This window comes from Electrona antarctica (genome assembly GCF_951216825.1).
Source record: "Electrona antarctica genome assembly, chromosome: 22".
NCBI classification, from domain to species: domain Eukaryota; kingdom Metazoa; phylum Chordata; class Actinopteri; order Myctophiformes; family Myctophidae; genus Electrona; species Electrona antarctica.
This window is the reverse complement of record NC_136805.1, coordinates 20,524,081-20,547,567: the sequence shown is the minus strand read 5'-3', so window position 1 is coordinate 20,547,567 and position 23,487 is coordinate 20,524,081. Positions and strand designations below refer to the sequence as shown.

The window sequence follows — 23,487 nt, the reverse complement described above, 5'->3', positions numbered from 1 at the left end:
GTATCCTGTTCAATCTTTGTGCTGCGAAGCGTTCCTCACTAAGTTTGCCACAACGATGCAAGAGGGCGGATCACATTCACACGGCTGTGATGTCCAATCACACACAGCCGTTTCATCCACTGGACTCACATACTAAAGTACGTCCCTTGGTATCAGAACAAAGCATGATGAATGGGGTGCAAAGTCATACAGACGGAAACAAAGATAATCATCAGAGATTAGTTTGTTAGTATAGTAATATCAAAGTCATTCTTTAAGATATTGTAAGGAACGGCTGGAGAAGGGGGAAAAAACGTCCATTAGCTGCTGATTAATGTTTGTTGGTTATATACAAAACAAAGGTTAAATTCATAAAAGAAAATACAAATACAAAAATAAATAAGCATATAAATAAATACATAAATAAATAAATAAATTTAACATTTTAAAAAACAAACAAACAAACAAACAAATTAGACTGTAGCACTGTGTATCCCTCTGGAAACATTCTGCAATTCTGTTGCATATTGTGCCGTATGGAAGACTGGTGATGAATGCAGTTTAGTGTGGTATAATACTAGAGTAATATATGCCCGTCAGAGAGGCTACGTCTGCTGGCAGAAGGATGGTACTCGGTGGTGTGGGTGGGTACAATGATGGGCTACTTGGCTCGTTGGTGAACACAAGAGTGCGGGCGGATGAAGGAGCTGGGGTGGGGTGAAGACTCATTTTGCTTGCTTCCCTTTTTGAAAGTCCCGCTTGACAAAGTATACACGTTGCAAGCATTGCGAGTCCAGCATCATGAGAATGTCCACTGATGAGCGACTTTTTTTCCCTTCTTTTTTTTGTCTCGAGTCAATATTTGAATACTATGGCAATATAAGACGAGCTCGTCGAGAAAGGTGGAGTCTGTCTGATCCATAGGCCTGGAATGCTCTTCTCTTTCAATCTGGACACAAACAGCAATGATCAGGATCATGGAACGATTCACGCATAGTGTTTTTCTTTTCTTTTTTTCCCACATAATGTTCAGAATTCTTTTTAAATCAAAAATAAATTTCTTCAGAGCAAGGGGCTTAGTTCCAACACAAAAAGAATAGTTTGCATTGTATTGTCTTGTCTCTCATTTAGGCTACTGTAAAAGGAATCTGCAACAAAAATCTAAACATTATCTTGTATGGGTGACCCACCAAAAGATATCTGTTAGCTTCCTGTTTCCAATAGTTATATGAGACACAGGTGCTCTCAGTTCCTAGCTTTGCTGCTATAGCTTTGCTGCTGACATCCTCAAAAGAAATATGTATTTAACTAAATAAAAAAATATTTTTTTTTCACATTCACTTAGTTCAACTTGTAGACAATTCTGTAATTTCCCTTAGAGGGATATAATTTCTCCCAAGCAAATCAGGTTATTTAGATGTGTTTTACTTTCCACCGTATTCACTGAAGTGGTAGCATGGTTGCCAACTCTTAGTGTGTCTAATCTGTCTATTGAGATATTGAGGGTGAATGGTTTCTATTTATACCAGTGTGGAATCAGTATTGAACTGTATTATCTTCAATAGTTAGGCATGAGGCTAATTTTGGGACTACATTTTAGAACCTTCACATAACTGTTCATTTTTTGGTTTCAGTAACTGTATTGCAATGAAATGGTAGGCTAGCCTATTTGATCACGTAAGCATCCTTTAGCAAGCTAATTGCTAACCGGCATGCAAGTTAGCGCTTCAAAATACCTAGTTTGATCTGTGATGCTGTATTCTAAGATGGACATCAAACTGCTCATTCATGTATCCTTATTATGATTTTTTTTTTCATTAAAGGGTGAGTCCGTATCATTTATTTTCACTAAGAGGGCAGGAATCCTCATGATCTCGAGGATTTAGAGAAGGTCAATTTGAAAACAAAAGTAGGCTATGAATTGGGGGGGGGGGGGAGCGATTCCTCAGTCCTTGCTATGGTCAAGCACCTTCCATTGTTTTTCTCAAGGAGGAATAGTACATAGCTCATGGTTTTCAGGGGTAAGTGGGAGATGAAATCATACTGTCTTGTTTCCAGTACATTTTGGGTGGTTCCTCCTTCTCCCTCTGTCCTAAGGCTGGGACTGGGTTCCATTGGAGGACAGTAGTCGGGCTCTCTCCTTTCCCGAGCCTCTGCGTTGCAGCACTCCTCCACTTCCTCCAATGCCTCCGGCATCCCCCCGTTCGCCCCACTCGCACCTGTCGCCCCCACCCTCGGAGCGCCGCGAATTCTGGCGGGTGGGGGTCCCATGGGGCCGGCCGTTCTTCTCATCTGGGAAGGGGTCAGGAGAGAATGACAGGAAAGTGACTCTTTAGCCCGTGAATGAGGGCATGCCTCCTCGAAAATGTGTGTGTGTGTGTGTGTGTGTGTGTGTGTGTGTGTGTGTGTGTGTGTGTGTGTGTGTGTGTGTGTGTGTGTGTGTGTGTGTGTGTGTGTGTGTGTGTGTGTGTGTGTGTGCGTGCGTGCGTGCGTGCGTGCGTGCGTGCGTGCGTGCGTGCGTGCGTGCGTGCGTGTATGAATGTGTGTGTTGGGGAGGGGGGTAAAGGCTTACCAGAGATGGCCTGAACCATAGGTTGATCATGGGAGCTGAGAAGCTGGGCTTGAATTGTCTCCACCACTCTCTTGAACCTGCGACTCGGACCTGGATATACACAAGCACACACACACACACACACACACACACACACACGAGCGTGCACACACAAACAAACAAGGAAAGGTTAAAAAAATAACTGGATATTTTTTGCTGATATTTTATTTTATAATATTTATGTTTGATGGGGGCCTCTATGTTTGAGAACCACTTCTGTATACCTACCAGTGGCTATACATCTCCATGCTACTTGCCTGATATTAGAGTGAACGTCACGCTGTAGATGCCCGTCTCCCTCCTGCCCTCTCTCTCTGCCCTCTCCCTCTCCCTCTCCCTCTCGCCCTCGGAGAAGGCGATGTCCACCTGAAACTTGACGGGTTTCTGGAAGACGGAAGGGCCTCCGGAGGACTTGTACTCGGCCCGGAAGCTGGTCTGGGACAGGACGCTGTGACTGAGCGACGGGATCTGCTCGGAGGGGCGACAAAGAAGCAGAGAGACCGACAGACTTACGAGGCGGGAGAGGAGGTATGGGGGGCCAACGTGAGTATAGAGAGACAAAGGGTGGAGGGTGAGGAGAAGAGAGAGAGTGTGAGCCGTCGGTGAGAGAACAAGAAAGCCAACCGGGCCGTCAGTGTGAGTGTAAAAACAAACAAAAGAAACGTGCATGAAAACAAAAACAGACATAGCAGAATTAATGAGGTGCACATAAGAAACACTGTGAATTTTTGTGCCACTACTTTAGGTATTAGGGATGCATGATACATTGTTCATCATATCGGTATGAGCCGATATCAGCCTTGTAAATGTAATATCGGTTTATAATATTTATATTTGAATGTTAAGCGGAAAAAGCCTTTTGTAGTAGTAGCAGGCCTAATAAATCAGGTAATGAGGATCTGCATCTTCACCCAGAATACCAGTTCTGTATAATATGTGTAAGGCAAACCCGACTGGAACTTGTATTGCGATATCGATATTGGTACTGATCAATCAATTTTCAATATCGTGCATCCCTATTTGGTATTGTTCTGGTGAGAGGCATGCATTCTGCTTTCAAAGTAGTGAGCTCTGATACTATGGTAGAATGAGACACGGACAGGCAGATACTCACAGACAGGAAGGCATGGACGATGTCAGCTTTGACAGAGCTCAAGGGTTTGTCTCTGATCACCACAAAGATCTGTTCCTCTTTCTCCAGGCTGATGAAGTTCCCGAACCATGACTTCTTAGCCAGCCTGCAGGATGATATGACACACAAATAATTTATGTACAGTATGGATTGAAAAAACAAACAAAGAAAACACACACACACACACACACACACACACACACACACACACACAAAGATGCATGCCCCCACGTATGTATCATACGTCGTACGCACGCACGCACACATGCACACACACATGCACGCACACACGCACACACACACACAAAGTGTGCTATTAAGTCTCACCTGAACAGTATTTTATCTCAAGGGTTTAATTATGTCCATGAAGATGCATTACTTACTCAGGGCTGGACTCTGGTGTTAGGCTGGACATGTCTTCTGATGTGGGGACTAAAAGACAGGACATATTGAGATGTGTGTTTCATCTAATGCTTTCATTTGCCTAAAGTCTTAGTTTGGTAACACTTTATATAAAGATTGGGTCTATAATGCATCACAATCGCATTTATTAATACATTGTTTATAAAGTATTATAAGTGCTGGTTATAATGCATTGTAAGCTCAGCGGAACAGCACACCACAGCACTACCATAACTTAGTCAGTTACTGTATAAAGACACTATAGCTGACTAAGTTATATATGTATTCTATTTTTTTCTAAAATAATTAAAATAGACATTCTAAAAGCTCTGCTATTGCTATGCTATAGTTTATTTTTAGCATTTTTGTTAAAATAACGCTTAAGTGGTTTGTTGATTGGTTCACGTTTCTCGCGCTTCTCAATTATTGGAATAAGGTAAAAAGAGAAGCAGCCCAAGCTGTCAACCTGACAGCCCGTCTCACCCTGCAGCTTGCGGCGATGGAAGCGAGGCGAGCCCAGCAGGTTGTTCTTGAAGGAGTTGAGGCGGGTCCTCCAGTGGGCGGAGCTACTGGCGGCCATGCCTCCTCCCCCGGGACTGGAGGGCGGGGTCAGGGACAGTGAGCCCACCCCTCCCCCTCCCTCCGCCCGCGAAGAGGACGAGGAGGAGGAGGAGGAGGGCGGGGTGGAGGAAGGGTGGTGGGGGTGGTGCACGGGGGTGCCCATGGGGGTGGGACACGGAGAGCCCTGGGGGGTAACCTGCGACACAGAGTGGGCAGAGGTGGGGTAGAAGCTCTTAGTCACAGACTTGAGGACGGACGACGATGGAAAGAAGAAGAAACGAGGGATGGGTGAGAGGAGCGGCGAAGGGGAGGGCGAGCGGGAAGGCGGGTTGTGGAGAGGCAGGGACTTGATGGGCTGGAGGTGGGGTCGTTCGGTGGGGCCTTTGGTGGGCAGAGTCTGGGTCTTGGGGTTGTGGGGGGATTTGGGCTTGTCGTGAGCCCTCGCCGAGCGGGGGGTGGCGGCCGTGGCGCTTCCGGATTTGGACTCCTTTGTGTGGGGGTTGGTTTTGGCGGAGGTGACATCTGACTGGCTGAACGTGAAGACGGGGCTCTGATAGGACTGGGGGGTTGGGGAGGGGTACGGGAGAGATGGAACAGAAGAAAAAAGAGGGGATGGAACGTGGAGAAAGATGAATGGAGATGAGTGTCATGGTTCATGGCAAAAGAGTGCATTCTTGTGAAGAATGAAATTTTAACAGAATTTCTATGATCTAACTGACTATTAAATCCTTCATTTTGGCCCTTCATTTTTTAACCCTTAGATCTCCATATATGGAGCTGACCTGTTCTGACATTCCATATGTTGATCCTTCCGTCCTTCCTCTTCGATGTCTCCCTTTTGACTGATACCTGTTCATTCAAGCTCTAGACGGGCGCGCCCCAAAGTTATTAGTGCAGCCGCGCCCGGCAGCAAGCGAAAATTAAGGCCCGGCCCTACCTGGGCCCTCTTCAAACCCTGTACACTCAAGATACTGCCCCCGCTGCCACCCTTAGATCTCCATATATGGAACTGACCTGTTCTGACATTCCATATGTTGATCTGACCTCTTCAAACCCTGTACACTCAAGACACACTCCATATATGGCCAGTACAGAATTCATTCCATATGTTGATCTGAAGCGCCAGCACTCGCCCCGCAGTCTGCCGGCACCCAGGCGGATGCGTGCACGTGACCTAATTTATTTATTTAAAAGCTGTAGAATAAAAAATATATGTTGCTCTGGAGAGGGAAGTCTGGAGCTCTCTGGTGGAGCTGTTGCCCCCGAAGATGGATGGATGGATGGAACCAAAAATATAACGAGTTAAGTTGTGATTCTCTCTAATAGCCTTACAATGGTGCTTTGATCTACTGTACACAAATTGGTGCATGTTGTTGCAGGGAAGCGAATGGAGACAGAAGATAAAGGATGAAAAAGCCAAGGAAACCTCCAGATGGGACAAGATTGTCTGATGTCATGGCATGTAAAAGAAGCTTGACAGATGGATATCTCAGGAGGTTATATGTGATGTGATCACAAGTCAGTTAAGCAACATTTTGAATATGGGACAGTGCTACAAGAATAAGGGAAATCATCTACGATCTAAATCTTTCACATTCAGTGCAGTTCATATAGGTTTACGTCACATTCTGTTCATTGTTGATTTCGTCGACTAAAACTATGACGAATTTCTTTTCGTCAACTACCTTTTTCACAGATGAAAACAAAATAGAAAGACGAAATCAACAAACAAAAAACTATACTAAAATGGTAGGGAGGGACTAGTGGAGAAGAGACCCAGTAGAACCAAAAGAAAGGTCATTTTTTTTGGTTGCGCTCTGAAAATAGCCGATCTACAAGCTCACAACATCTTGTCAACATGTAGATCGGCATGCAGCTAAGTGAAAATCTGCCATTTCGATAGCATCACGGCCCGCCAAAAACACATTTTAGTCGACTAAATCAACTGTAGATTTAGTTGACTAAAATCTTATGACATTTAGACAACTAAAACTAGACTAAAAGTGATTGATTGATTGAATAGTAAAACATATCAGGTGATTCAAATATGACTAAAACTAAACAGAATGTTATTCAAAAGACTATTATGACTGAAACTAAATAAAAACTTTGCTGTTAATATCAACAGTGATTCTGTTGACAGTTGACATTGTGAAGTGGCTGGCCAGCAGGCCCTTACCCTAGGACTGCTGAGAGGGCTGGAGGAGAGGCCAGTGGAGGCTCCACTAACAGAGCGAGACCTGGGTAGAGAAATTATGGTCAAAAGAATCATGCTTAGAAACAATTCAGTATACTTGGCCAGATGACAGTACACTCCTGTACGTCTCTCTATATGTACAGTAGTGGAATGTCACTATAAGTACATTTACTCAAGTTCTTCTGAGGTATACTTGAGTAAATTACATTTGCTTCTTGAGAATTTCCATTTTTGGATACGTCTCAGTCGCAAATATTGTACCTAACTACTCCACTACAATTATTTGACAGCTATAGATGCTAGTTACTTTGCAGATTTAAAATACTATTGCAAAACATACAGTTTTCGACAATAGCCGATCATTGTGAGCTTCTTCAGAAAGGTTTGACAAATTTTGAAAAATGTGAGCACTTTTGTACTGTAAATATATTTTTGATGAATGCACGATGTTTACTTGTAGGAGAGTATTTTTTTATACATTGTGGACAATTGCAACTTAAGAAATCTGAGTACTTGTACCGAGTGACATGTACGCACCTCTGGCTGTGTGCAGCCGTGTCCAGGGCCCTGCGGGGTGGGGTGGGAGACCCCTGTTCAGTGACGCTCAGTACCTCCAGACTCTTCCTCTCTGGACGACAGCGGCCGTGGCGCGTGAGCATGGGAGAATCCACGCGCTTCCTAGGGGGATCTGCTGAGAGACGCCATTACCGCGCCGTCACAAGATTTAGCCACCTCCTTGCTTTTCATTGTTACATTGTGATACATTGTGATCCTACCTAAGCTGTCGCCATAGATATTTCACACACAGTCGGCGTCTGACAATGTTTTCCCACGAAATGGCAAATATTTCCACCAAATCAAATCTTCTGTGTACCATTGTGTGGAAAGTGCAGAGGGAGGCTATAGGCTCCAGCCTGCCACCTAATGACTGACCTACGTCATTGCGCGGAGGCAGATCCTCATCCTCGTAGCTGGGGTAGCGCTCCTTCCTGTCCAGCAGTAGGTAGTAGATCATCTTCTCCTGGTTGTCCCTGGGAGGTGTAGGGGTGGGAAAATCAGAGGGTGTTTTTTTTTCCTCCGTGCAATTCATTCACCAGGAAATATATTGTTTCGAATCGTTGTTTGTGTCGTGATTACATACACAGAATGCAAATGTTGCATGCCGATAAAGCGACGCAATATTTATTCGGATTATTAGTCGATTTTTCACAGTGAATAAAGGGATCAACCTGTCTGAATGAAGCATCAACTATATTAATAGTTTCATGCAAAATATACACCAATGCATAAATGTATCATTTATTCGTCACACCCAAGGTGTCGCTCATCAAAAATACACAAGTCAGCTTGTAGACACAAGTGAGCTTGTAGGTCTGCTATTTTTGAAATTTTGACACAATGCAGGTATAAGTCAGGTGTGAGGTCAATATAACTTGACTGAGGGGGCAAAATAAGCAAGGTGTAATAATTATCAAAAGATAAATATAGGACAAGAACCGTTGAAAGAAATGCTTACTCTTCACATTGCAGGTCACGGGTGAGTTTCACTCTGTCTCTGAAGCAACCCAAGGAGTGCATGCTGTCCAATACGTCTGTATCCAAATCTGACAGAGACAAGATCCTCCCCACGCACACTCGTCTGGGAGGGGGCTGCTCAGGGCAAGGCTCGTTACGGCCTCCCCTGGGACCCCCCCACACACACACACGCACACGCACACACACACACACACACACACACACACACACACACACACACACACACACACACACACACACACACGCTCTATTTCCAAATAGAAGTATATAACAGGACAGTTAAGCATTCACAAGTGAACACACATTCAGTCAGTCACACACACAGACGGGTAGCAAATACATTCTACAAACAAATGTAAATGAGCTCCCATTGCAATGTCATTCTGAAGTGTATGTACATGAATGTGCACTTACATATACCAGGCATGCTTCTGGATGGCCTCGAGCTGTAAGGGCAGAGGGCAGATGGGGCCATTAGTCGCTACAGTCTGTTAACAACCAGATGGCCACAGAGCTGCGTGGAGTAAAGAATTCACACCACCTTTGTTTTCTACTTGTACCAAAAGCCACCCCAAGGTTCAGGGCCTTTGTTTTATTTTTGATTATTTTCATATCTTTGTCAATTCAATTCACACTATGTTATATTGGTTCAGGAATAATAAAAAGCAATCACCCAAAACATTTACCCCAAAAGGTAAAATGTCCCAATACAACATAACAATTACATAATGTATTTATGGGTCAATGACCAAAAATGATTGACCCTGAATAAATCTAAAAAAACGAAAAACTAAAAAACTAAAAAAATCTGATGAATATAAATAAGAGTTCTGTTCCAAAATGAGCAGCCTATTCTAAATCTGACAACTCCTGACTGCTGGCTAGAACGTAAGGTCAGGTATGGGTTATTATAAAAACAACAAGACACCAGAGATGAGGATAACATTATTCATGAAATAATAACCTGATAACATTTTAAGTCGAAGTTGTTTACCCAAAACCTGATATCTGAGTTCTCCCTTAGTTGCGTGCCTAAAATAGCAGATGATCCACGAGTCGCAGCCGTGCTTGTAGATCGGCTATTTTCAGTGCGCGACACCAAGCATTATACAGTATCAGGCAGCTTAAACTTTTTTGTTAAGAATCCCTGCCATGCATCATGCTAACACATTACTTCCCCCACTGGAAGAAACACCTGGCACAAACAACTCCCCTGCAGCAAGAATGAGAGTGTGTACAAAGGTGACTAAGACTGGGGTGAGCATGGCTCCCATACCGTGAGCCTCTTGTCGGGGTTGACCTCGATCATGCCCTTCAGCAGGGCCTGGCAGTCTGGGGGGATGAAGTGAGGCATATGGAACACCCCACTCTTCACCTTCTCTAAGAGCTGCCGCAGGTTGTCATGATCAAATGGCAGGGCACCCTGTGGAGGGGAGTCAAGCAAGGAGTGGACATGATGAGACAAAATAGAGAGGGGGGAGAAATAGTCAAACAGAGAGTGACGGAAGAAGTATGATTTTTTACTTAAAGCAGTATTGCATTACTTTTAACCAATATGTATGGACATCATGTAGAAGAACATGCTAATACAATACAACTTATATAGTTGGGGTGGTTGTGTTTGTGAAATTCATTTTCTACCCTGAGCGAGCAGGCAGGCGCTATTAGCTCAGTGGTAAAACATTTGTGCAGGAGACCAGGGTTCAAATCCGAGGTAGAACAGGAAAGATACAATGTGCAGCTAAGAAGTAGCAATACTACATTGTAAAAATGCTCTGTTACAACAATTGTGCTTCAGTAAAAGTACAAAAGTATTGGCATCAAACGAGGGCTGCCAAACAAGAGAGCACATACAGTATTCACATGGAATGAAAGTGACAACAAGAAAACAATATACTGTATATATTATAGTGCGTGCGTGCGTGCGTGCGTGCGTGCGTGTGCACTTGCGTGTGCACTTGTTATATAATTGAATTGAATTAAATGTACTAACCACGAGCAGAGCGAAGAGGATGACCCCACAGCTCCACACATCTGCTCTCCGTCCGTCATATTTCTCCCCCTGTCAGAAAGAGAGAAGTGTCAGTCACCTATATTGTTAAATGAATGATCTGAAGCAGCACCACATTCCTTGAGAGGAACAGTTTTACTTCTGTCAACCAACATCCCACAATATAGTTTCTCAAAACAGACGTGTTGGCTTCCACAATTTTCAAATGCTTCTGTCTAACAGTCTTCAGAGGGTGTTCTTTTTTCCTCCGTGCAATTAATTCACCAGGAAATATATTGTTTCGAATCGTTGTCGTGATTACATACAGTGCCAGTACAGCGTGCGCTGTACTGACACTTTAGGTGTTGCAGCACGGACACGTACGCAAACATACACACACACACACACACACACACACACACACACACACACACACACACACACACACACACACACACACACACACACACACACACACACACACACACACACACACACACATACATACATAGCTAGTGGCTAGCACCACTCAAAAATAAAGTATGGATGGCATGTCATGTCCATGTCCTGTGCAGTTGTGTAACTCCTACTGGAAACCAAAAACTGGTCAAAGCCCAGCTAGCTTAATTCTTAGCAGAAATGGTTATTCAAAAACATATCTTTTTTAAATTCCGTGAGCAGCGCATCATTTAGCAGGCTAACGATCCAGGAAGAAAATGCTGAATAGTACCATTTTCCAGGGCCACCTCCACCTCTGATATACTGATGACAGTAGTAGACAAAAATGATATCATAGAACTGCAGTATTAGTGAAGTCCGACCGATACATGGTCATAAGTTTGTAAAAGGGTGAAGTGTTCCTTCACGGTCGATCTAACACCAAGGTTTCTTTTTAATCAAATCTCTGTTGAAAGAAATGTTAGAATCTGATATGCTGCAAATTATCTATATTATCTATATTCACACTATAGTAAGTCTTCTTCCAACTTGCTATCAAAGGGACCAATAAATATGAATAACAGCCATCTAAATTAAACATAATCACACACTAACAAAAAAAGGAATTGCATTCTAAGAATGGGGCAGACTGGTAGACTGGTGACCAGACCCGAAAAAGACTGGTAGATGACCAGACACGATAATCGCAATGTCCCACGTTCCGTTCCTGTTGAGAGCCATGTACTGCAAGTCCTTCCCCCTCTCTAATCTTGTTTCCTGTCTTTCTCTACTAACGATCTAAATAAAGCAAAAATACTGCTTTAAAGGATAATAGAAATTATAACCTTGCCATCGCTATTTTTGGCATGTCAAAAAGATTCAAAAAGATTATACAAAATTTCGAAACGAAAAACAATGTCTATCTATGAGCTCACAACACATCACATCGCAACACGTTGTGGTCTTGTAATGTATTTCAAATAACAAATGATGTTATTCATAATAGAATCACAACTACACTGAACAGGAGCTGAAGGGTCACTTACCCGTATAACCTCGGGACACGCATAGTGTGGTGACCTGGAAAGAAATGTGAAATGTTTTAGATGTGACAGGCTTTCTACGAGAATCACAAGCAAGGGTTAACAGAGAGGCACTGTACATACGGCAACACCTGAAGAAGTAGCTTGCAGAGTACCCAAAAGCCTGACGCATACAGTATTTATATACACACTGCAAGTCCCAGAAGGCAACACATGAGTCATGATGTATACTAAAGATGAATTCACACATGCACGCACGCATACACACGCACGCAGGAACACACACGCAGGCACACTCACATACACGCACCCACACATGCTTGCACACATGCACGCATACTGTACACAGTCAACTACTTCTCTGCCTCCCTCTCTCTCTAACATACCCTTTACTTCCCCTCTTTTTGCCTGCCTTTCCCTATATGCATTTTTACACGGGCACACGTACGGGCACATGCACAGGCAGATGCGCACGCAGATGCACACGCACGCACGCACGCACGCACGCACGCACACAAACACACAAACACACAAACACACAAATACAAATACACACAAAAAATACACACATGCGCACGACAGTTACTCACCCACAGCTGGTCTCCAGCAGACTGTCCCCCACCTGTAGGGAGGCCATGCCAAAGTCAGCAATACGGATGTTGTTCTTCTCATCCAGGAGCAGGTTCTCTGGCTTCAGGTCCCTGTGGCTGTACGTGCACAGCAGAAGAAAACACCACACCACCCGGTTTGACCTTGAGACCAAGCTATTTAATGTACACAATATCAGCCTTGAAGCAGAGACTGAAGCCAAAACGGTATGGCGAAGTTCCTGCCAAACCACACTGCTAATCGGGTTACCTGTCAGCTATTACAGCGGTACACAGTGATAATTTAACTCAGAGATTATACAAATGTATGGATTTTTACTGTGTGGGCTTGAATGAGTGTTGTTTTGAGCCTCCTTACCATATCATTCTCTAGACGTGGCTTTCTTCAACCAAGCTTGAAATATATTATTTAGATATAATTTTAGTATAGGTCTAGTTTCATTTGAAGAAGTATATGGTAGAATTATTTTCCCCTCTATTCCGAGCAGGCTAAGCTATAAGCTAAGGTTGATTTGAGGTTGTTTGCATCAACACTAATGAGTAATGGTAGCTAGGCAGAATTTGAGAACATTTTTGTTTCAGGGTTTTGCAACTATGGGCTGAAAATGAGTAATGACACTATGACTAACTTAGTGTGCTTGTACAAACACTGCAAATATTTGGCAATATAATGTCATTTATTGATTGGTGTGGTCTGTGTAATGGAACATTATTTAATTTTTTTTCACACATCCAAATAGACACATTTTCCTTCTAAAAACACTGCGGTCAAAATGGTTTGTAATGGAGAAAATGTCACGAGCTCAGAATTCACATAACAGAAAAGAGAATTCTGGTGAATTTGGCTGTGGAACGCCCTCAAGGCCCTCTATTAGTCCCCTGATCCCATCTTGCAAACTGTCGGTAAACAACAAGAGCACACAGTAAAATCCTTAGCGTTCATTTTACTCCGAAAGTGGTCAAATCAACCCAACTGTTTACACTCTCACAGTGACATGAACACTGGGGATTTCACTCACCAGATGGAGTGGCTGTGACAGAAGTCGAGAGCAGAGATAATCTGTCTGAAGAACTTCCTGGCCTCTTTAGGAGTCAGACGTCCTTTCTTCACCAGGTAATCGAACAGCTCTCCTCCTGACACATGTTCCAGCACCAGGTACCTGCATTGCATGGGAACAATGCACGCACGCACGCACACACGCACGCACGCACGCACGCACGCACGCACGCGGGCACACACACGTGAAAAACGTGATGTGGCGTGTCAAAAGTAGTCCTGTGCTTCCGGAAGGCGGCATACCTGCTGCCTGTTCTGGTTCTGTTTCCCATGGCTTCGTTTGATTGGCAGATTTGAACCAGGAACAAATATGACACCTTCATATTCCGTTTCATATGTGCTACTGAACCAATCAAATTAAGCTGTGGGAAAATTTACCGGAACATGAAACAGGTACGGTACCTTCTGGAAACGCGGGACTGTAGTCAAAGATGGTTAATTTATGAAGATACGGCATCCCAATTGAGGCAAAATGGTACACAAATCCTACAAATAGTGGGTGCCGGCGTCTGACGGAAAATCTTGTATATGTATATATGTTTACTGGTGCTAGATCCCGCGAGAGTGTGTTGCTGGGACAGAGAAAGGTGAGATAATAAAGTTGAGTTACTGATTTGTCTCTCTGTAAAAAGCCATTTTAGTGTAAAAATCTTGGGATTATTGTGTGGCTTGTGGCGATCGAGTCCAATATTTATAGTTCAGTGACCATGGCGCTAAAGAATGGTTCAGAAGCATGTGTTGACGTTCACTCTTCCATTGGAAATAATAGACTCCAGCCTCCTTCCGGTCTCCTAAGAAGGCGGCCAGCTACTCCGCGCAGATACGGGAAGTAAACCGGAGATGGTGATTCTTTCTTTGTTTTTGTCTTGGCTATAGTTATGCACAGAGCCAATTGGGCTTCATAATCTTTCCTTTTGTCACTCTTCCAATATGACAGCCTGTCTGGCATCCTTTGGAGACCACTCTCCAAACATTCCTTGATAGACCAGACCAATATAAACTCATGGACATTTTTCTCTTACACCATACTATTATTTACATACATCATAGTATATGATATGTAATCATAATATATACCGTATAACACGTGACCATGGTAAATAGGGCAGACTGAGACCAGACTATATGCTGTAGCTTGTAGCACCTCTCAGTGTACAATGAACTCACAGATATTTGTTATTCTCGTAGACATCATGCAGCTTCAACACATGCGGATGTTCTATCAGTTTAAGAATGGCAATCTCCCTCTCCACCTGTCCAGAAAGAAGAGAGATTGAAGAGATGGAAACAGAGAAGGGGGGGGGGGGGGGGATTATTAAGCGATAATAATGTAGTTTGCTGACAGACACTGATCACTGGTATTTACTCATTCAGATATACATAGAGATTGTGAAGCTATACGTTGTTTACACTGAAACACATAGTTCCATCCACTTCATAATCAACAGCGTACCTTCATTAGAACTGATTCAGACAGCTTCTCTCTGTTGACTATTTTGATTGCTACCTTCTGACCCGTAATGCAATGGACCCCAAGCTTGACCAGACCTAAAAGATAGATGACACCGAAGGGGGGGGGGGGAGAGAGAGAGAGAGAGAGAGAGAGAGAGAGAGAGAGAGAGAGAGAGAGAGAGACCATTCATTAGGGATTCAGACATTGAAGTTTCAATTTAATTTTAGAATCAAAAATACTCAAATGAACGATTTGACAGTTTGATTTGTTTACTCACCAGTCTGTCCTTTCCCCAGAGTTTTTTCCAGTCGATATGGCCCAACATATTGAGCTGACTGACTTAGAGACAGTTCTTTACTCATACTGCTCTCACTATAGGCTAATACACTATTACTACTGCACTATGGTTATTGCAACGACTGTGACAACTCTATGCAGCTAGTAAGTTACAGAGGAGTACACAGCCGAACTCAAAAGCAGGACTATAATTTTGACTTCAGTGATAAAAATAGGTTACATGTAACACCGCTACTTGGAGACTATTGGGTGAATATGTCAAAACAAAGCAAAAATCTACAACCCAAACTTGTCCTGAATCATAACTTTGGGATAATAGTGACAGAGCATTCTTCATCTAAACCTGATGCCTCAATGGCTATTTGTTTTTCTTTTTTGACGATGGGATTATCTGTGGCATTTGCATTGACGTGAAGCAAACTTGTATAATATTGAAATAAAATAGCATCCAGTTATAGAGGTAGGCAAATGCTGAGAAACTGAGATAACACAAATACTAGGCTGTTATGCATTAAATACTGACACTATTCCAAGCATAAGCATGACAAGACTGACACAATTTTGGACAAGCTATAGCTTATTTTGCATTACTCACATTTCATAGGATATCAATACAAAGATTAACATAAGCAACACAGCCCAGGAAGAAATTGGTTTAACCTGTATTTCAGGCTATCTACCAGGAAGTGATATTTATTTATTATTAGAATTATGATTATTAGTATAGGTATTTGCAAGGCTTATCTACCAATCAAACGTTAAATATATGTGCTGGATATCACTGCTGTACATTTTTCAAATTATATTATTCAGTGTGCCAGGCCTATTTTTTTTTACAGGTGGAACAGCATGCTATTTAGCCACTGTTCCAATACAGCAGGATTAGCCTAGCCTACGTCTATCCACGGCTATTCAGCGTCTGTCAAAATCGACACCTTTTAAAGTTTCTTTGTATCGCGAAATGATCTGTTTCGCCGGCGAGCCACATTGTTGCGATTTTCTGAGAGGAAAGATGTGTTGCTTGCAAAACAACCATCTTTACCGTAGCACCCTCCCCCTCCCTCCCTGCTATCCCTGCAAGTAGCGGATCACAGCATCTTCTCGCTCTCTCTCGCTCTCCCCTTTGGCGTGTCCTCCCTCACCGGCTAGAAGATTCCAGCGATTTGCAGGTGGGAGGGAAAAAAATAAAGAAAAAGCTGCGGATATAGTGAAATCACAAGTGCGCTATTTTATCCTGATTACACCTCACGCTGAGTAAGAGCCTCTCTATTATAGTCCTTTTGCTTTTCTTGCCGTAAATCGATATTTTCTCTCTCCTCTTCCTCCGTCTCATTCGCATCAGCATCCGGGTCTCCGCTGCCTCTCTCTCCATCCTCTCTACCCCCGCCCTCTCTCATCTTCCTCAAATACGCTTGTCTCTGCATTCACCTCAGCACCGTCCCGCTGTGGTCTTATTTCTGCGGACACCTCCCACAATATTATAAAATAAATAAGCACCCACAAGGATTTGTTATAGCCTTTATAAATCACAGGCAAGGAGTCTATTCGGCCACACGATGAAGTTGAAACTACTATACAGCCTGTAGTTTCAACTTCATCGTATAATACAGGCCTATAAAAATAGAAAATAAAATACTGCCTTTAATCTTAAAGTAAGTTTTGATTAGTTGAATATGCTACACGGGACCACAATGGAAACAAGCCCCTATAGCATCCTTTTAGCATCATTGTAAAATCGTACCTGCATGTGACTGCACTATTTGCAAACTGTTAAAGTATTTAATCAATCAATCAATGGGGGGTTATGCAGGCAAGCACATGTCCTGGTTGGAACTATCGGGCCTACTATGGTGTTTGGCCTAATGCTGAAATAGTGAGAAATAAGCATTTAGCATTTAATTGGGGCCCATTGAAATTCTAGAAGAACTGTTTTTTTGAACTGATCATATTGTTTGTGTGTGCTGGTTTCTGCATGCTAATTCAAACACTGCAGTGGGGATGACACCATTTCACAAAAGTAGGATAAGTATGCCATTTTAATTCATCGTCTACAGTTGTTTGAAAACATCAAAATCTCCATTTGAAATGATGTGTGTGGGCAGATAAGTCCCCAAAGCTTCGGCTGGGCATAAGTGGTTGATTTGCATACGAGGCAGCTGTAAAGCAGAAATATTATGGTGACTGAGAACATCTACATGTTCGCACATGGGGGCAGGCTTTATCTCTTGGGAACAAAAACACTAGAGCATATACTGAAGGAAATTGAGTCTTCTCAAAGAAGCAACAAGTACTGTAGCCTACTGTAGGCCTACTTCAGGGATACCTTCTTCCAGGTTCATAGAGGTTTACTCTGAGCCTTCCTGGTGAAAGCATGCTGGCATTGGAGAGGGAACTGCCTATAGTGGCTAGAGTCCTGAGGAGGCTACAACCGAAGAGGGGAAAAAGCCTGGGCACTGAGGCTATGATGCAGGCTGACCAGCAGCTGGGAACACAGCATGCATTTTGGTGCGTGATCAGAGAGACCAGCGAGGGCTATAGTTATTCCAGGAAAGAACAAGAACATCACTTGTCAGGTCTTATATAATTATAATCTATAATAATGCATAACTAATATGGTTGTCCCTCAAGCAGAGCCAAGCTTTGAAACACAGGTTGGGGGAGATATGCTGGAGTAGAACTGAGAGAAGAGAAAAGGGATGTTCTCACCAGAAGATCAATCAATAAATTCATAATTAAATCAATAAATGCTATGGTTAAAAAAAAATGTTTAGACTGATTAATGAACTACCAACTACAATATTTGTTAATGCATTTTATTTCACTTGAATCATAAAAAAGGATAACATTTGCACGCCTGTCTTCATTCATTTAGGAGTGAACTCTTGAACTTGAGCTCCATCTGATAGCCTCAGGGTCTGCTCTGCCATGCACAAAAATGACAGAGGAGGTTATTCCTGGTGATGTTTCCATCTCTGTTTGAACTAAGGATTCCATTCAGCTGTCTTCTTGTTCCGGGTCCTTTCTACCATAATCACATTGAACTGTAATATTCTTCCTTGTGTCGTTTACATTATCTCCAACATAAGCAAGTAACGTCAATTACCAGAGCTCAGAATGAAAAAGTGAGATTATATATAGCTTTAGTGCAAGTATTAAAGTAAGGGTTAAGCAGAGATTAACGAGTCATTTTAAATTTGCTTGTTAGAGAAACAGAGCCATTACCTATACCCATATAATGCTGTACAATTTATGGCCTTCGCTCAGTTTTGTGCACCATTAAATAGGCCACAGTCCCTTTATCAAGTACTGAATTATATTGAGCTACCTCCTTTCTGATGTCCCAGACTAAATGAGTGGAGAATGGCTCCCACAGAGGTCACACTCGTGGTTCCAAATAGACATCCATGATGCAGACAATCCCACCCTCCCTATATAGTTCTGTCAGAATACAGCAGAGCTGATGTATGATGATAAGAGCGCCCCTCACTTCACACGAGTGTGAAGTATATTATTGTTATATAATACAATCTTAGTGTTTTGCCAATTATTTGGGAGCCCATGGAATATCCTCATGGCCCACCAAGACCCACCAGGGCCCACAGGTTGAGAATTGCTGTTAGGTTACTTGAGAGTCTTTGTTTGACCAGCTTCACAGCAAGCATATAGCAGAATATGTTTTTTTCATGCCAATAAAGCCCCCTTTGAAATTGATTTATATACAGAGTTGTTACTTTAACTGTAGCCTGGCTCCAGTCCCTGAATCGCTAGCCATGCCCATTCAAAAATATGTTCTATGAAGTGAAACTAAATTAAAATTCAGGCTGAGTGGCTATTAACACTGTGCACTGAGGTCCATTTGGTTCCATTTGTACACTCGTCTGAGTTAAATGAACACTGAGGATTTAACAGTGTACTCTCGCCCACAATGGCATGCAGTCACCTTCCTGCAGTCCCTTTGACCTTCTTCAATACTAAACTAAAATGTCAGAACCTCTTACATGTATCTTCCTTGCCCCAATTTCCTCCCTTTAAAGGTTGTGCAAAGGCATTCTTTGCAGTTATACCCGTTGGCCCAACCTGGCAACCTCTCACTATAGTGACCTGAGAATGAAACACACAAACGCACGCACGCACGCACGCACGCACGCACGCACGCACGCACGCACGCACGCACACACGCACACACACACAGTCACACACACGCACACACACACAGTCACACACACATACCGGCATGCGCACAGTAAATAGATATTTTGTTTTCTTATTGTTGTCTCTATATGTCATCATCCCTGCCATTTCATTAGCCTACTGCTTATGCCTTGGTCTCAATAAATGGATAAAGACAAAAATTGGTTTCTTTATTTCAAGTATCATTTCTGAAACCACATCTTTTTGACATTTATAACTTATAAGTGGTGGATGAGACTGGTGAATTTGCACAGTATGGTCTCGGCTAAATATAGCAGCACTTGAGCGGTCAGCACCATGGATAGTTCCAAATAGTCAGCAGCACATTGAAACATTATTATTTAACACAATAACCAAAATCTGTTATTTACTCTGTTAAATACAATTGGACTTATATCATGGTCATCATCGTTTGAGTTAAAGACAGGATTTCAATATTGCTATATACACTTTAAAAAGAAAGAAAGAATGAAAGGAGAGGAAAAAAAACATTTGTATTTATTGTACAATATGTATAATTCTCTCAGCGTCATTTACAGTACACCCATCATGTGGAATCTGTTAGAACATAATTACTTGAAGACTGATGAATAAGGCATTAACATAGCATCGACAGTATTCATACAGTAGATGTCATTTGTTGGTTCAGTCCAGTATAAGGAACGATGGGAAGGATATTTGGGAAGTGAAGCTGTATTGGAAAAGCAACAATACAAAAATTGTGAGATTGTTCTTTATAGCATATAATGTGTAATTATATAAAAAACGCTAATCTCAAATCCACCATGAACTAGAATTCCAGTTAACTAGATTTTGCAACAAAGAACAAGTATCTACTTGAGATAAAAATCTATGGCGGACAGATTTAGCAGACACAACAAGGTCCAACAAGGTCGTCTGACTCATCTCTAATTCATTATACTATTACTGTACGTCACACAGTCTTGCTTTTCAGTCATATTAACTTCAAAAGTTGTCAGTCACACAGTGGTTGTATACCTATAAAACTTTCAACACTATATGAATGATAACATATTGTGAGCAAATCAAAGGGCAAACATACATTCATTTGAGATCCATTTGTTTGTAGATCATGATCCCTCAGATAGGGTCCTAATGCATGCTTGGAAGGCCTCTATCAGATCTTTGCAGCCTTCTTCTCCTTTCTCCCTGACACTGAAACACAAGAGGCTGTGTTTACTACCCATGCACTGACCACATGTCTGGATATACAGACCAGATACGTGCTCCAATTCAAGACGGACACAGTGCTATTAAATGACTGTAAATGATCAGTGTGTGGATTCCAAATCAAATTGTGTCACTCTCAGTTTATTTTACATAGTGTGTTTCCACATAAACGATGTGTAGGTAATATACAGGATAGCAGTAGTCTGACAGCAACTCCACTAACGGTGATCACTGCTGGACCAAGGCCAAATGTCCATTTCTGCAAGAGTGCATGTAACATGAACCAACAACATGAAACGTGCCAAGCCTCTGCAATAGGTCATGCATGTTAGAGCCTATTTTAAACCTCAGCTCTATGCCACATGACACATACACATACTATAAGGACTATCTATAGATGGTATCCCAGTGGGTCCTACAGTACAGTATAATGTTGGTTGTGGAGTCACAGGAAACCCTTAACAACCATGCCATTATCTCTAACTGACTATGTGGCTAATTATCTTCCCACAGAGTCTTAAAGACATTATGAGCGCAGAGAAGTCAATGTGGATAAATTGGATGACAAGCAAAGAGCTGAATAAGTTGTGACCAGGCCTGGCTAGACCCCCTCTGAGGGATCTCAGAGGGGGATCTCTTTAGTGGCAAACCAAACACGGTTCTCCTCTGCGAATCAGCCTTGATAGCATTTGGTTGTATACTGAAAACACTAAACAGCACTTAGTAAAGAGAGGTGTGTATAGAACAAATAATCACCACAGTGTTTTGCATGTGATTGCAACACACACTATAATTCAACTGTATCTAAGACTCACATGAAATACACATTTAATCCAATTATATATTATAATATAATATACTATATCATAACAACATTGTAAAACACATTGTATCTGTTTATGCGACATTGGTGAGAGTGATTTGAAATATAGTTTCAATATTCAACACAAAAACAAAGCTTTACTTGCAGATAATGTCTTAATAAGAGTCTCTAGTGCTTTCCCCTGTCAGAACTCACCATTTATCTACATCCGCTTTGATGACCTGGCAGGGTGCTGGCACTACTATCTCTGAGTCTGGCATGTTGGCACGGTGGCGTTTGCGGAAGTCTACTGCTGCAAGAGCCAGAGTCAAGTGGGAGAATGCTCGATTCTCAAAATGGAATGAAAGAGAGGGAGGGTATGGAGGGTGGGCGGATGGCTAGGTTCACTATAGTTAACAGAGACAGTGAGGACATAAGTCACCAAGGCAGAGGTCAAGCCAAAACCGGTATGTAGGCTACTATACCGGTATGTCAATGCAAAACAGAAGAGGATATGTCTGAACAGTTGTCCCATCTGGTTACACTGTCGTGTTCCCCGTTGCAATTCGTTTAACCACTTTCAGCCTGGTAAGTGCATGGTAACCCTATTTTGGGAATCCTAAAAATTCAAAAATTAGAGTTCAAGCATTTTCTGGATTTTTTTATTTTTATATTGCAAAAATAGCAGATCTATAAAGCTCACAGCATGTTGCATCATGGCGCGTTGTGAGCTTGTTAATGGCCTATTTTAACTAAATATCGCACTTTAATAACATGTAATCTGAGAACCCATCGTCAAAAAATAAAGGATTGGAGTCAACAGTCTGTCTTGAGAGTCTATGACTATGGTATTGGCTAATAAGGAAATGCTGCTCTGCTTCTTCCCTTCTTTTAGATCTTGCTTGTCGTATGCGCATCTCCATCTATCTTTGTATTCATCAAATTCTTTCATTCCTCTCCTTTGTTTTACAGTTTTTCTCCCCAATGAATATGCAAATCTCTGACCCTTTTGATTCATTCAATATGCATCACAAAGACATGACAATGTCTTTAAAATACTCTCCACAGGGGCGCTGTCAGTGTAGCTTTAACTATAGATAAAGGGTGGGGAAGCCTGTTTTCGTTTTGCAATGTTTTGTTATCTTAAAATGTTCAACTCGATATATAAATATTCAATGGCTATAATAAGTAAGTAAGTAAATTAATAAATACAAATTAAGAAAATTCTGCTGGGTGGATATTGCAGTAGCCTATTCTTCGAAGACCCCAGGGTTATAAAATATAAATAAAATATAATGTAGGACATTAAAGTGTAGGCTATTATTCATCAAAAATAACACAATTCATATTTGCATGACAATGCAATTGGCCATTTTTACCTCCTAAATCATATCATGCAGCACTGCTTTATTTGCCCAAGTGTAAACAATACTACGAATGTACAGTGCAGTGGAGTAGCCTATAAATATACAATTTAATTATTTGGCTGTTTTATAAGCTATATAAAATGTTTGTATGGAGCTCCAGTTGGTAGTTTACATCTGATGTTTACATCAATTCAAACAATTACAAAATAACAGCATTAGGATATAAACAGCTAACTTAAGTTAAATCATGCAATATTCTAGTCATGCATGAATGTTGCCAATAGAGGGCAATAACCCACCATGTATAACTCAACACAGAGAGAAAAACAATCTGTGTGTATATTTCTTAACTAAAATCTAAAGCACCCCCCTCCCCCATATGCACTGATTAATGTATGTAGGCCCATGTTAGGACTTAGGATAGGGTCTTGGTGCTCTATCACTTAGCACTTATCAAACTTTTTCATGTCAAAGACCTATAATACCCCAAATGAATAGCCTATGTATTTGGCTGTGACTCCTATCTGAAAATATTTTGTGCCCGCTACTACCGCTAGTGACCCCCATAAAATATTTGTGTTGTTATAAACTAAAATTGTAACATTTCTTAATGTTTTTGTGTGTGTGTGTGT

General features: G+C 42.0%; 1 protein-coding gene and 1 long non-coding RNA gene across 3 annotated transcripts; both read right to left on the bottom strand.

Moving 5' to 3' along the window:
• Positions 1-2,071: 2,071 nt before the first annotated feature.
• On the bottom strand, positions 2,072-15,369 carry brsk1a (BR serine/threonine kinase 1a; the record flags this gene model as incomplete). Of its 2 annotated transcripts, none has more annotated exons than XM_079492142.1 (19): positions 2,072-2,307; positions 2,552-2,641; positions 2,848-3,058; positions 3,705-3,828; positions 4,106-4,154; positions 4,608-4,881; positions 6,865-6,925; positions 7,420-7,570; positions 7,816-7,913; positions 8,399-8,563; positions 8,833-8,864; positions 9,695-9,841; positions 10,412-10,480; positions 11,893-11,926; positions 12,480-12,596; positions 13,517-13,657; positions 14,722-14,807; positions 15,008-15,102; positions 15,285-15,369. In XM_079492142.1, the coding sequence occupies 19 exons, from the start codon at positions 15,367-15,369 to the stop codon at positions 2,072-2,074; spliced, it is 2,265 nt and encodes a 754-aa protein (XP_079348268.1). The 2 variants fall into 2 exon arrangements, with proteins under 2 accessions (XP_079348268.1, XP_079348269.1); XM_079492143.1 differs by having other exon boundaries at positions 2,072-2,271.
• Positions 15,370-20,049: 4,680 nt separating this feature from the next.
• Positions 20,050-21,890, bottom strand: LOC306914675. Its single transcript, XR_013788734.1, has 3 exons — positions 21,705-21,890; positions 20,559-20,671; positions 20,050-20,186 (listed from the first exon to the last, which is right to left on the bottom strand). It is a non-coding gene; the product is annotated as an uncharacterized lncRNA (long non-coding RNA).
• Positions 21,891-23,487: the final 1,597 nt, after the last annotated feature.